This window comes from Gavia stellata, chromosome 9 (assembly GCF_030936135.1).
Source record: "Gavia stellata isolate bGavSte3 chromosome 9, bGavSte3.hap2, whole genome shotgun sequence".
NCBI classification, from domain to species: Eukaryota; Metazoa; Chordata; class Aves; order Gaviiformes; family Gaviidae; genus Gavia; species Gavia stellata.
In genome coordinates, this window is record NC_082602.1 from 18,062,509 (window position 1) to 18,074,933 (window position 12,425).

Here is a 12,425-nt window from a genome sequence, read left to right on the forward strand (position 1 = left end):
CTAAAAAGGCAGGGTGTGTTAGGATGAAATGTGCAATTGTTTACAATCAGGAGCAGTTTCAGGACTCAGTCAGCAAGAGTGTACTACAGTAAAAATCTTGCTATAATTGCTTTTATGTTGGGAACAGCAACCAGTTTTAGTGCTCTGTAGTTTGAAAGTACACTGATCTTTTCTTTCTAGTCCACCTCTCTAGTGGTGCACTGGTACAACTCTTGGATCCAGATCCTGATCCTGTCACCTTGACTATTCTCCCTGATCCTGTATCATTCTTCATTTTCTTTCTGTGCTTCCCAGCATCCTGTAGCCTGGCTTAGCAGCCTCTTCAGTGTCTCTTCATGATTCTTTCTTCCATACTGACTTACAACTATAGCATAATTAACTCTCTGCCGTAACTGATCCTTTCTTCCTATCCTCTTTATCATGCAGCTTAATCCTTATTTCTTCCCATGCCATTCCCTCCTAGCACTAGACCACCCCTATCCAATTTCTAGGCTGTTTCTTGAACTGTTACTTTTCTTCCCTCTCTCCTTTCTTACATGTTGTATTTGTCAGAAGCTTAGATGAAATCTCAGATGAGAATCCTTTTTCTTTTCCTTTTTTTAAAATGCCACATACAGCTATATACTAAAACTCAGTTAACTTGCACACCTGCCAGGCTATAGTTCATAATGTTCTTTTCTTTTCCTGCAGTAGCTGAATTACATGTAATGAGGGCTGATCTTTTTGTCAATCAAGAGTCCATTATATCCTTTTTTACAACAGAGACGCAGAATCCAAATTATGCATTTTGGAAGGTTCTACGAAAATGAAAGAAAGAAACCTTGTAAACTAATTTTATTAATGCTGAACTTGCTCACTGCTGCTCTGTGAAAAGAACATTACTTTTGCAAAAAGTTATATCCAACCAAATGTTAATATCTCACCCAATGAAAAGAATCTCTTCATAGCTAGAGTTTTTTACTGTTGCATTGATATAAATAACATTGTAGATGGTGCAAAGTTTGCCATTACTCACAGACAAGGTCATCCTGCTACACATACCAACTAGATCTTCATGATAACTTTAATTCTATGTATCTCAAGGAGGAAACAAAGCAATGATGTTACAGTTTCCTTAAGTTCTCTGAGCTGTTGGTAGCCTGTCATTTTCTCACACGCACGTGGACTTGGTACTGTTTTTTCTGTCTGCGTATTAAAATGCTAACTAAATGCAGAAAAATGCCAAGGACATGTATGACTCAAGGATGTAATTGTCTTGCATTGGTACATAAAAGAATACAACTTATTTTTAGAAGTATGCTTAGAATACAAATTATTACTAAATAATAGTTATAAATTTAGCTTGAATTTTATTTAATGTGTTGGATAAATATCTCAAAGATTAGAATACAAAGATGATATGAGAGAGATTTCAACCTGTTCCTTCCATTTGTCAAGTCATTCTTCATGAAGTTGCCTGGAGAGAGGGGACCTTATGGAAAAATCGTCAGTTCATGTTCAGATCATGAAAATGTCCAAAGTATTTTCAAAAATATCTAAGGTGTTAATGTTGGAAACAGTTGTTTTATTTTACATAAATTCTGTTTTTACGATTCTTACAGTTATCCCTACCCACACGCTCAGTCTGCTGGTTAAAGTGCCTAGGGTGCTGTACAGGAATACTTTATACAGAGCCTAATGGTAGCAAAATATTCTTAAAAATATGAAATGGATTCAGTAGATCAGTTACAGTAGGAAATCAGGGTTAGAAGCAAAGGACTAACACGGTTAGAAGCAAAGGACTAACACTGTATCTACTGAATTAATGCAAAGTCTTCATCTGAATACCATTAGCAAAGGGAAGTGTGTTGAGGTGTATGTCACCTAGTGCAAGTTCTGCACCCTAGGGATAAACGTAAGCAATGACTACTGCTAATCATTTACCCTTCTGTGTGTTTTAGTGAACAGACTGGCCCGCTCCAAGTACTGCTGAGCCAGGAGGTACCACTGGAACCCAACAAAGAAGTGGAATTTGGGTCCAGTTCTTTCTTCCACCCACCTGCTTCCTGCCATGAATTGCACTCATCATTATATCCAGAGTCTTCCTCCTTGCCCCCTTCTGAAAGCAATCCATCCAACAGGATCTCTCCAAACTTCCAGTCTGCTTCTGCTGATTTTCATGACCAAGTTCCCTCTTTTCCCTATAGGCAAGGGCTGACAGAGAGGTCTGCAAGAACTGAGAATGATGCCCACCATAGTGTGGAATTTGCTGACACCACAACCACAGGGCCAAAAGACTATAGGGAATGCTGCAGTAGCAGCAAGTTAGAAGAGATTCGTAACATAACACCTATTCTCACACCTCAGTACAAATCCAAGGCTAACACAATAAACTTTGGGTCTTTGCCTACACTGTTTCCCTGTCCACATCCACCACAAGCAGCATCTCCTGAAAAGGATAGCCAGCACAGTCCTTGTTCCAAACTTGCAAGCTCTCCAGTGCGGCCCAGCATTGATCATTTAGGGGCCTATCATGCAATGACCCCTGCAATTTCATCCCCTACACAGCAGTGCTCCTTGGATCCTTTGCAGAAAACAAATAAGTACTCCAGAGCAAACAGCCATGAGGTTTTATTACCTTCACAGGACGAATATGGCACAGCAGAAGGTTGCAAATCTGGGGCTTTTAGTACGAAGGGACATGTTCGCTCCTTGGCAGAGCAGTTTCAGAAAATGCATGCAGTCTCCCAGAGAAAAGGTACTCATGAAAAAGGCTGGATTGCTGCAGTGTGTCAGGATGAGAAGTCTCCAAAGGTAACACAAAAATCTTTCATCAACTCTTCATCCTCTGGTTACAGACAGCTAATCCATCAAAACCAAGAGAACAAAAACCAGTCTTCTGAAAAATTACATTCAACTGTGGATATTAGGGATGGGGTAGTTTCTTTGGAGGGTTTTAGTGTCCAACATGTTGCTTCTAAGAGTATTTGTTCTCACAGTGAAGAGCTGTGTAGAAGAGGTGGACAGAATATAGCAGACCCTGCACCCTACCTGGAAAGGCACTGTCATGATGGAGGAATGAAACAGGTGGATGATGGAGCTACTAGTAGCATGGTTGCCTCTATGCCTGTGGACCGTTGGGTGGATAATGTTACTAGGTATTACAGTTCTCAGAAGGCTAATAAGAATACTGAATGGCTTCCTGTACCTGGGAGGAGGAGTCCACCCCTTTCTGATCAGAGAGCAGTTGGAGATGACTTGAGCAGGATCCCAGTACATCTGCATCCACAGTGGAATCAAGACACAGAACAGGAGCTCTCAGAACTGGAATCCCTCTATCAGACTAGTCTGCAGGCATCTCAGGCCACTAGGCCTTTCTTGGGAAGACAGGACAGTGCTAGGTATCCATTTGACCAATCAGGTAAGAACGATGCAGCTGTTTTTCTTGGTTGACCTGCCTGTGTACTCCAGGTATGTTTTCCAGTTGATTCAGTTAAATGGGCATGAACTTGTGCACAGATGCAGAAAGATTCGGGTTGTGGACCCTGAAAACATTCTTAACTATATAGGCAGAGAAGCAGTGTGATAGCACTGCCTGGGGAGGCTACAGAGTAGCTGTTGCTGTTGGCAAATGGAGAGCAACATCTGTTAAGAGAAACATAGAAATAATTGATCCTGTTTTCAAGTAGGAAGCTAGCTGCTTAGGTCAGGCTGCTGAATTTTGCTGTTTGAAAGTCCTACATCACCTCTGGAATTTATTGAACTATTTCTATGCCTGAAGTTAATGTTCTCCACATTTGTGAACTTTAACTGATTGTATTGTATTTGAAAATTTAGTCTGTACCTGGTTGAGGGCAATAACTTTTTAAAAGTGTTTCCAGATCTATGAGAGTTGAACTTGTGTTTTGCTAAGGACTACCTGCTTTAAGTTCTGGAAAATTACTTGTGAAAGCAGCACTGGGGGTACATGATCTGCACTAAGATCCTTGAGACCTTCTGGATCAGTGGTGCTGAAAGAAAATGAACAGATTCTGTTGCTGTTGGTGAGAACATCCAGCTGTTGCTGGAGACATTAAATTAGAGTCTGATGACAGCAGTCTGGTTGCACTTAAGCTGATCTAATCTCCTGCCTGAGATAGGGCAACCTTGATTCTCTGCTTAGCATAAGTGAAGTCAATTTCTTTATAATCCATGTCATAGCATTAGAGCTACGAATTTTCTGGTTAATTACAAAGCAGCCTGAAACTTGATGGATACCAAAGTGAGAGATAGATAGATATAGAGAGATGTGATATATATTGCAATATATACACAAGACAGGTTTTCCCCTGCCCTGCACCCATGGAGGTGGAGCCTCCGTCATTTCTGACAAACCAAGCCTGGCTGTGACCAGAGTTAATACTGCAGTAAACTCTTGAACAGGCTTTTATTCAACAGCTCGTGTTTTCTATGAAACTCTCTTGTCGTGCAGTCCACTGGCAGAGCAGGTGACACATCCGAAGGTGGCCATTTTCCACTTGTTGTCCTTTGGTTTTCTTTTAGAGTTAGGCAAGATCTGACCTCACAACCTTGCAGATACTCTCTCGCATGGGCTTGAGTCAGAAGGTCTTATGTGTTCCTACTTAGCTTACTGATTTTGGAGGCTCTTTCTGGAAATCTAACAGGATAAAGCCCAGTTGCTTTAGTGTTAGCTGGAGCTTCAGAGTTCTGTCATCAAATGCCCTGTTTCTTATGCTGACACTTTTCTTGCCTATTTTCCCCACTATGTATATGAGGGTTATGAGATACAGATGTTCCTCCAAAGTGAAGTTTGTGTTTGAGATCTTTACTTCTGGTTTGCTGTGACTTTCAGATGTTTCTTCCTAAGTGTTCTGCAAATTCTTTATGAAAACAAAAAGTTTGAACCAGTGCATCTACTGTGATAAACTGGATGAAAATCACCTGAGTGGGTCTAGGACAGCTCTTTCTCACTTTTAACTTGGATTACCTATTCATTTGCAAATGCTGTTTAAGCTTTCTGCCCCATATCAACTGGTTTTGTCAGATCTTTTGCATTCAGAGGTGAAAATACCTCTGTTTCATTACTGGAACTTTACAACAGAGATTAAAGCAAAGACCTGATCCTCCAAATGCCACCTCAATGCAGAAAATGTGTCATTACCAGCATATCACCTTTCTTCCTTTATAGAGAGATTCCCTGTGACCCTTTTTATTAGGCCATCCATCTGCCTGTCTATTCCATGAGAAATTTTAGGATTATAACTGGTTGGTGGGGATTACACTGAAGTGAAGTAGCTGTAGCAGTCCTAGTTAAAAATAACACTTTTAACTGTTTAATCAGCACAACAAATGGCTGACAAACTAGCATTGAGTGGGAACAAGCAGGGGAATGTGTGGGGAACTTAAAGCTGATGAGTCTTGTTAATCTCAAGTAACTTTAGGTAACTTGCTCCTGGTAGCTGATTTTCTGTCCCTTTGGGACACTAAACTATCTCACCTTTGTATCAAACAAGTGCTGATGTGCAGTTAAATCATTTACCACCTAAATACTTCAATTAACTGCTCCCCAGCAGCCTGCAAAAGGGCAAGTGAAACAGGCATGAGTATCCTGATAGACCGTCTCCCCTTGAAATGTTCAGAGTTAGCTTATGTATTAATGTTCAAAGGCTCTCTGATGACTTCTCGTTCTGCGTGTATAGTCTGTCTGTCTTCGCTGGAGTCAGACCTAAGACAGAAATGTCCCATAATGTGCAGTCAAGCGTTGAATTTAATCATAGCATTTTCCTTCCCAGTCTGTGCGAACCTGAATGTGAGGAAGCTGCATGCTATAGCTGGCATGGGTCTCTCGAAAACCCCAACAGCGGAGATCGAGCGCAGTCTGTGTGGATCCACTGTCTCTTCTGTCTCCAAGGTGACATGTTTTTACTTAAGATGTGCTAGAGGGGGAAGGGCTTGGCCTGTGCAAGTGAAAGAATTTACGATGGGAGAAATGGAATATATTTTGAAAAAGGTACTGGGGTCATTGATACTAATGTTAGAGAGAATTTTAAGTGCAGTCTAGCTCAGGATTAATTAGCTAAAAGATGAGTGACTCATGCTACATGCAGCTTGGATGCAATCAAATTATCTAAATTCTGACTTTGAGGAACATACCCCTAAAAAGTTTAAGATCTAGTCTCTTTGAACATACTGACATGAACTGCCTTGCATCACAACTTACGATAACTGCTTCTGGATGTTACCACTTGCAGGGGCACAGACTGTCACTACATATTTTGAAAATGGGGGATAATTTGGTATTTGCTACAGTTGGTAGTTGGTCACCTCAGAGTGGGAGAAGATGCTTTTTCTTTTTTTTCTGGGGATAAACTGTTTAAATAACTGGCAGTTACATATCAGTGCCTGTACATGAAAACAAGCAAACAAAAAAGGTATTTTCAAGAGGAAATGATGTTTCCTATAATACTTTCGTACTCCTTAAAGGGAGCTTAAATGGTCTTGCTTATGTGGAATAGAGAAAAAGAAAGAAGGAATAAGCATTTCCCTTGCTAACATAAGATTAACAAGCTTCCAGCATTCATCAAATAACCCTAGATTTTTTTTTTTAGTTACGAGAAGACCATAGGACTGTATCATAGGATGGCTGTCAGTTGCAGCCATGATTATCTCTACAGGGGCAGTGATACCTGTAGCAGCAGTCAGTCCTTTAGGTAGATTCATCCCAGTAGAGACTTTTTGTCCTGGCTTTAGATATTTATAAAAGAATGACTCTCACTTAGACAAGTCAATCAGCATATATTTACTAAAGAAACAAAGACTATGAGGAATAATATTTTTGATCACCAGGTCCAAACAGACCCATTTGCTGTAAGTTTTCAAGGTAGTACTTGAATGAAGGATTTCGAACAAGAGAAGGTCATGGAGTTTCATTGAAGTATAAGTAGTCTATTAGATTTATATTGATCTCTTCCTATAATTATTATACAAAATTGATATTATGGGGAGCCTTTTCTGAAATGTGTGTTATCATCTGCAGGTCATGTATACCGGAGAACATAGCAGGGAACCAGAAGAGGAGGAAATGTACAGTGCAGAGAATTTCCGTCGCATTGCTCGCAGTCTCAGTGGGACAGTCATCTCAAACAGAGAAGAGACCTTGGTCTCTTCTCACAGTTTTGTAAGTAGAATGATGTGCAGCTTTCCAAAGAGCCATCGTCTGTGTGTAGGGTTGCTGTTTTCTCTGTCTGCATTTAGTAGTTAACAAACAAGACAGCAGACAGCTAAATAATAAGCCATGACGAAAGCTTGTCTTTGTGAATTTTTGTTCTCTTTTTCAAGCAGAATGAGCTTTTATTTAAGTACAAAGCCATCTTCTGGAGGAATCATTGCAGAGTAGTACCTGCTGCAGCTGATAAGCATGTGAGCTAATATTACTTGACAGTATACGAAGACATCCAGTATAATCATTTTTTCAGTTGACTTATTTTCAAGAAAGCTTCTAATACACCTATAATTTTAAAAAGACACCACTAACAATGTGAAAGTTTCTGCTCTCTTGTGGGTATACTCAGCAAGTAGGATTTTTAGAAAGTAAAAGTAAGCATAAAGGGGAGGCAATTCAAGACTCGGTACATAACATGCAGCCAGTTACATACAGGAAGTAGCTAAAAATAGGGAGATTGATTTTTTTCCTTTGTTATCTCTGTTAAGTAGTGTTAGGTGCAAGTTAAAACTGCTGGTGAGGAAAACAGTAACAGATTATTGTTGGTGTTTAGCAACATAGCCAGATTATAATGTGAAGGTTTGGTGTGGATTGAATTTTTTGCGAACTGTGTTTAAGTTTTGATTTGAAACCAACTGCGTAATAAGTGTAGAAGAGTCTCAGTTGTAAAATCAGTTACGTAGACTGGTTGGTCTGACAGGATGGTTGTCTGTCACCACTCTTTAAGTTAGTCACTGGGCTCAAGTCTGTGATGGTTTGTTATCGTGCCTTTCAGCCATCCCTGCTTTGGGGTAGGTACTCCCTAATAGAGGGAAATGGTAGAGCACTGGTAAATTCTTCAGCTGCAACAGCTAAATCTGTTTGTACTCCGGAATCAGAGCTTTCAGTAAAGCCTGCTAGAAAATAGGAAGGAAGGATCAGCAATACCCTTCTTTATTTCATGGCTTGCATAGCATGGCAGTTCCAATGCTGACAGGTCTGCCATCATTCTGTGGATACAGTTTGTAAACCAAACCTCCATGACTGGTTTGCGTTTGTTTTGGATTTTTCTCCTTGGTATATTTCCAGTCAAATGATCCTCCTAAGTAGCCCATCACTGCAGTAAGAGCCTTACTGAATTGATGGAGTTTTTATTTGTATTTCTTTTTCACATACAGATGCATGTTTTTGTTCCAGTGACTCATCCCTTTCCTTGCATCAACACCATCTTTGCTTGATTCAACCCAACTCTGTGTTTACTCATCATTTTATTTTCTTTTCTTCTCCTCTCTCATTTTATAAAAGGAAGCACCAAATACGAGGAAAATGCCAGCGGACACCAGCCACCGTTCTTCCAGCTCCACTTCCCTTCCTTTCCCCCATGATCCTCCTGTGTTTCCCTTTGATCCCCAGCACAACCCAAACCAGGTGCAGCACCTAACCCATGATGTACTGATGCCCAGCATGGTGGGCAAGGCACGTAAACCGTCAGGTAATCACAGGACTTTTCACCCTCCTTCACAATCAGAAATATTGCTGAAATACAACTCTTCAGATCTTGTCTTTCATAATGACGTTTCACCATCTGCCTGAATTCCTCCAGAAATCTGGAAGGACGCATCACATTCTTTTTCTTCTTCTCTGCCCTCTTGAGTTGTTCCATGATTCTGTGCTAAGTGAACATAACAAAAGGGAATAATTGTTATGGAAACATTATGATGACTTTATATAAAATTATACTCACATTTTTGTGAGGTATCTTCTTTAGTGTAAAAGTAGCAGTAAGACCCACCACTTTGTTCTCATATATGTGAGTACTTCCACAAGCTACTTATTCAAGCAGATCACACATGTAATTGTGCCAATAGAAAGAACTAATTCCTGTGTGAGAATTATTTTCCCTGTGACAGCTGTCAAAACCAGTTTCATCTACCAGCCTTGAAATATTTTGTTGGGCTCCTCCTTGATGACACAAGGACTATTAAAGAAATCTGAAGTCTGTGACAGCAGCTGTGGAAATGCAGTGAGGAAAGTGAATGCTAGAAAGGGTACAGCTAGCTTTTATTCAGAATTGCATGTCAACGAGTAACTGGATGTACAAGTGATACTGTTTTTCTTCTCTCACCTGTTGGCCACAGCTGAAAGTTCTGAGAGGACGAAACAAAAAATATAACTAAGCAAACCTTTTTTTCTTTTCTTTTTTTTTTCCAGGAGATCAGAACAACATCATCCAGAAACTTTTGGTTGTGCCTGACAGGGGTGAAGCTTTCCAAGGTGAAGACTACCCAGGTGTGGCACTGAGCTATGGGAGTCTCCCTTGCGCACCCAAAGGCACCCTCTCCCAGGGGCAAAAGCCTCTTGTTAATCCGCATTTAGGAGGTGGAGCATCAAGTGTCTCTGGCCATTGGCTGAACACGAGCTACCCTGCCAGGCAAACAGCCACATTACCAGATAAACAAACTATGTTCTGGGGCAAACATGCTGGCCAGTCAGACAAGAGTTTACAGGAAGGCTTCCTCCAGCAGCCTTCGCAACATCAAATGCATGAATCTTATGCCATCAGTCGCAGGGTACCAGCCAGCACAGACTACAGCACTTTAAGAATACCACGTGAGCCTTCTTGGGATCCCGGTGCCTCTCAAGGTTGTCCTGTGCCTCCTTCTTGTGTTAAGGCCCCGGGTCCAAGGAGAGTTGATATGCCCCCAGAAGATGACTGGCGACAGAACAGCTACACCCCTCAGCCTGGCAGAAGGCTAATGCTGCCAATGCATGTGATGGATGGGACTTTTTCTTCTGCTTCAGAGGCACACAGAAATACGCTGGCTCGAGCAGCAGCAGCTACTGGCACCATGCAAAATAATGGCTGGTGAGATCCCATCCACTCCATGTGCCCTGATAAACCACTCTGTGAACAGACTATAGCTGTTGCTAGAGCATGGATTACATGGAGACAGCAAACTCTTTCTATCAGCATCTGTGCCAGTTTTGTCTTAAAATGTAGCTATACAGTATGTGGAAACTAATTGCACTGTATTTAATTTCTGACACTACTGAACTGCTGTCTGGATGGGGAGCCTTAGCTTTTCTAGTCCTGGCCTCTCCTAGCAAAAAAGTGCTATGGGAATGATAAGCTTCAGGGGCATTGGTTTACGGGTGAGTTCAGAAGTACGTGCATGTTTTGAAGGAAGATGGCCACTAAAAAAAGGACATTTTTAAGGACTCTTTCATGAAATGTAGCTTTGGTAAATTCTTCACGTAAAAACCCAATCCTTTTGTTTTCCTTGCCTTCCTCTCTCCTGTTCCTTCCTAGGGGAAAAAAACTGACCCACCTTCCAGGTTCCAGTAAATCTGCACTTGGTAGGCTGGCAGTTAGTAAAGCAAACCCAGTTTTCAGTGAACTGAGATCTCGGGGAGAGATCACAGCTGTAGTTGCTGCTGAGGAAGTGGCAGGGAGATATTGTTCATCAGTAAACCAGAATTTTCCTCACTTCCTTAAAGCAAACTAACAATGCTTCAAACAGAAAAGACTGTTAATGCTGCACGCTTAATTACACCAATGTAAACACAGAGTAAGTTTAACTATTTTAGTGTCAAACATACTTGCTTTTGTAAGTATTTTTCAAATAAATCTATGAAAATAGTTCTGTTTACCTGTCTGTGTATGAGCTTTCTTTACTATTTGGCTTTACTCATCAGCTGGCCTGAAACTGCTGATTTATTTTCTATATGCTAACAAACATGAGTAAATTGTTTAGTTCATTAACAAAGCTTATGTAATAAATACTCAGTTAGATTGGAGGACATGTCTAATTTTCTCCCTGGATTTTATGTGTTTTGTCACTACTTTGTGCTTAACTTTCCCCTCATAACGGTCAGTAATTAACAGTGTCCTTTGAAAAGTATTTTGAGACTTCTTTGTTGGAGGGAAAACTACAGAATCCATGCAAGATCATAGTGTATGCAGATAGGACTCTTACACGAAAAATGTCATTAGAAATTATTGGTGTAGTGAGAAGTACCATTTTAATAGGAGTTGCACTCCTGGTCTTGCAGATGGTTTCAGGTGTGGTGGTTATGATTGTTTAAAAATGTGGAGGGTTTCTGTTACATGCTTACATTGTGAGTGGGTGCAGCTGTGGTGATTCTAGCCCAGCCAGGCAGCGGAAGGTCTAGGCTGCCCTCTAGTGCATGGTACTTCTTGCTAACCTGCTCTAGTTGTTGCTCTAAGTCAGGGTCTTCATTTTAATTTCAGGTTTTGCACTTCAGTGCTTGATGGAATTTCATCAGTTTTTGCTGTTTAGTCTGAGTCTCATTCATCTCAATAAATGTCATTGCTCAGTTTATTGTTTCTAAATAATTGCCATTATGTCTGTTATTGTTACAATCTCATGTAACTACATCATGCTAAATTGTGTTTTACATTTGGGAGTATGCTGCACACTTTGTGCTTAACTGCCCTCACTAGGTGTGGTTACCAGAACAAAGCACTCTCTTCTTCCACCCCTCCACTCCAAAAAAGCCCTACGGACTTCTGACATTTGTACATACTGGTTTTGTCAATTCAATAATGTGAAATTTTCAACAGTACTAATTTTTTACTATTTTTATATATATAAACAATGGAGTGTTATTTTACTGAAACAACTATTTGATTAAGGTTTCCCAACAGATAGGGAATTGTTAGTGTCTCTGGCTGCACATGGACATGCCATAGCCAACTGCTAAGTTTCTAGCTGTAGAAATTACGGTTTTAGGAAGCGACTGCAATGCAGAGGTGGATGTTTGGAGAGAAACATTCCTGTTGCAGTTTGTTCATATTCTCTCTCTCTCTCTCTTATTGGTAGAACGATGCTATTGGAGTAGAGGGAATCTGGGCAGAAGCAGCCCCTGTTTGTTTTCAGCTTTTTGTTACCTTCAGCAGTTGGAGAAAGTTACTGTAGCCCCAGGATGCAAATGAGGGCATGGATAAGTATTTGACACTTTGCTTGAATACAGCTCTAAAATATTCAGGTTGCAGCGTGAGGCTTAAGTAGTCTTGAACTCAATTATCCAAAAAAATAATCTGCCAAAATAAAGTACAAAGTCACCTCTTCAAGAATCAATACGGAGTATAAAACATTTTCAAATAAAGAAAATGTACATGTTTGGATTTTTTTTATTTATTTTAATCCTAGCTACTGTGAAGGAGGAAGTACACTTCCATAAAGCTCTGCAGAATAATCCTGAGTTGATGCAATTCATTTTA

General features: G+C 40.5%; 1 protein-coding gene across 3 annotated transcripts in view; it reads left to right on the forward strand.

Moving 5' to 3' along the window:
• USP54 (ubiquitin specific peptidase 54) overlaps nt 1-10,928 on the forward strand; it is a 51,837-nt gene extending 40,909 nt beyond the window's left edge. For 2 of the 3 annotated variants that reach the window (XM_009809924.2, XM_059820905.1), the window contains 5 exons: nt 1,941-3,400; nt 5,772-5,890; nt 7,016-7,156; nt 8,486-8,672; nt 9,392-10,928. In XM_009809924.2, the coding sequence (XP_009808226.2) occupies nt 1,941-3,400; nt 5,772-5,890; nt 7,016-7,156; nt 8,486-8,672; nt 9,392-10,050 (2,566 nt within the window). In that variant the 3' untranslated portion in view covers nt 10,051-10,928. Of the gene's footprint in view, nt 1-1,940; nt 3,401-5,771; nt 5,891-7,015; nt 7,157-8,485; nt 8,673-9,391 lie in introns of those variants that run through there. The other variant, XM_059820907.1, reaches the window with a different exon arrangement.
• Nucleotides 10,929-12,425: the final 1,497 nt, after the last annotated feature.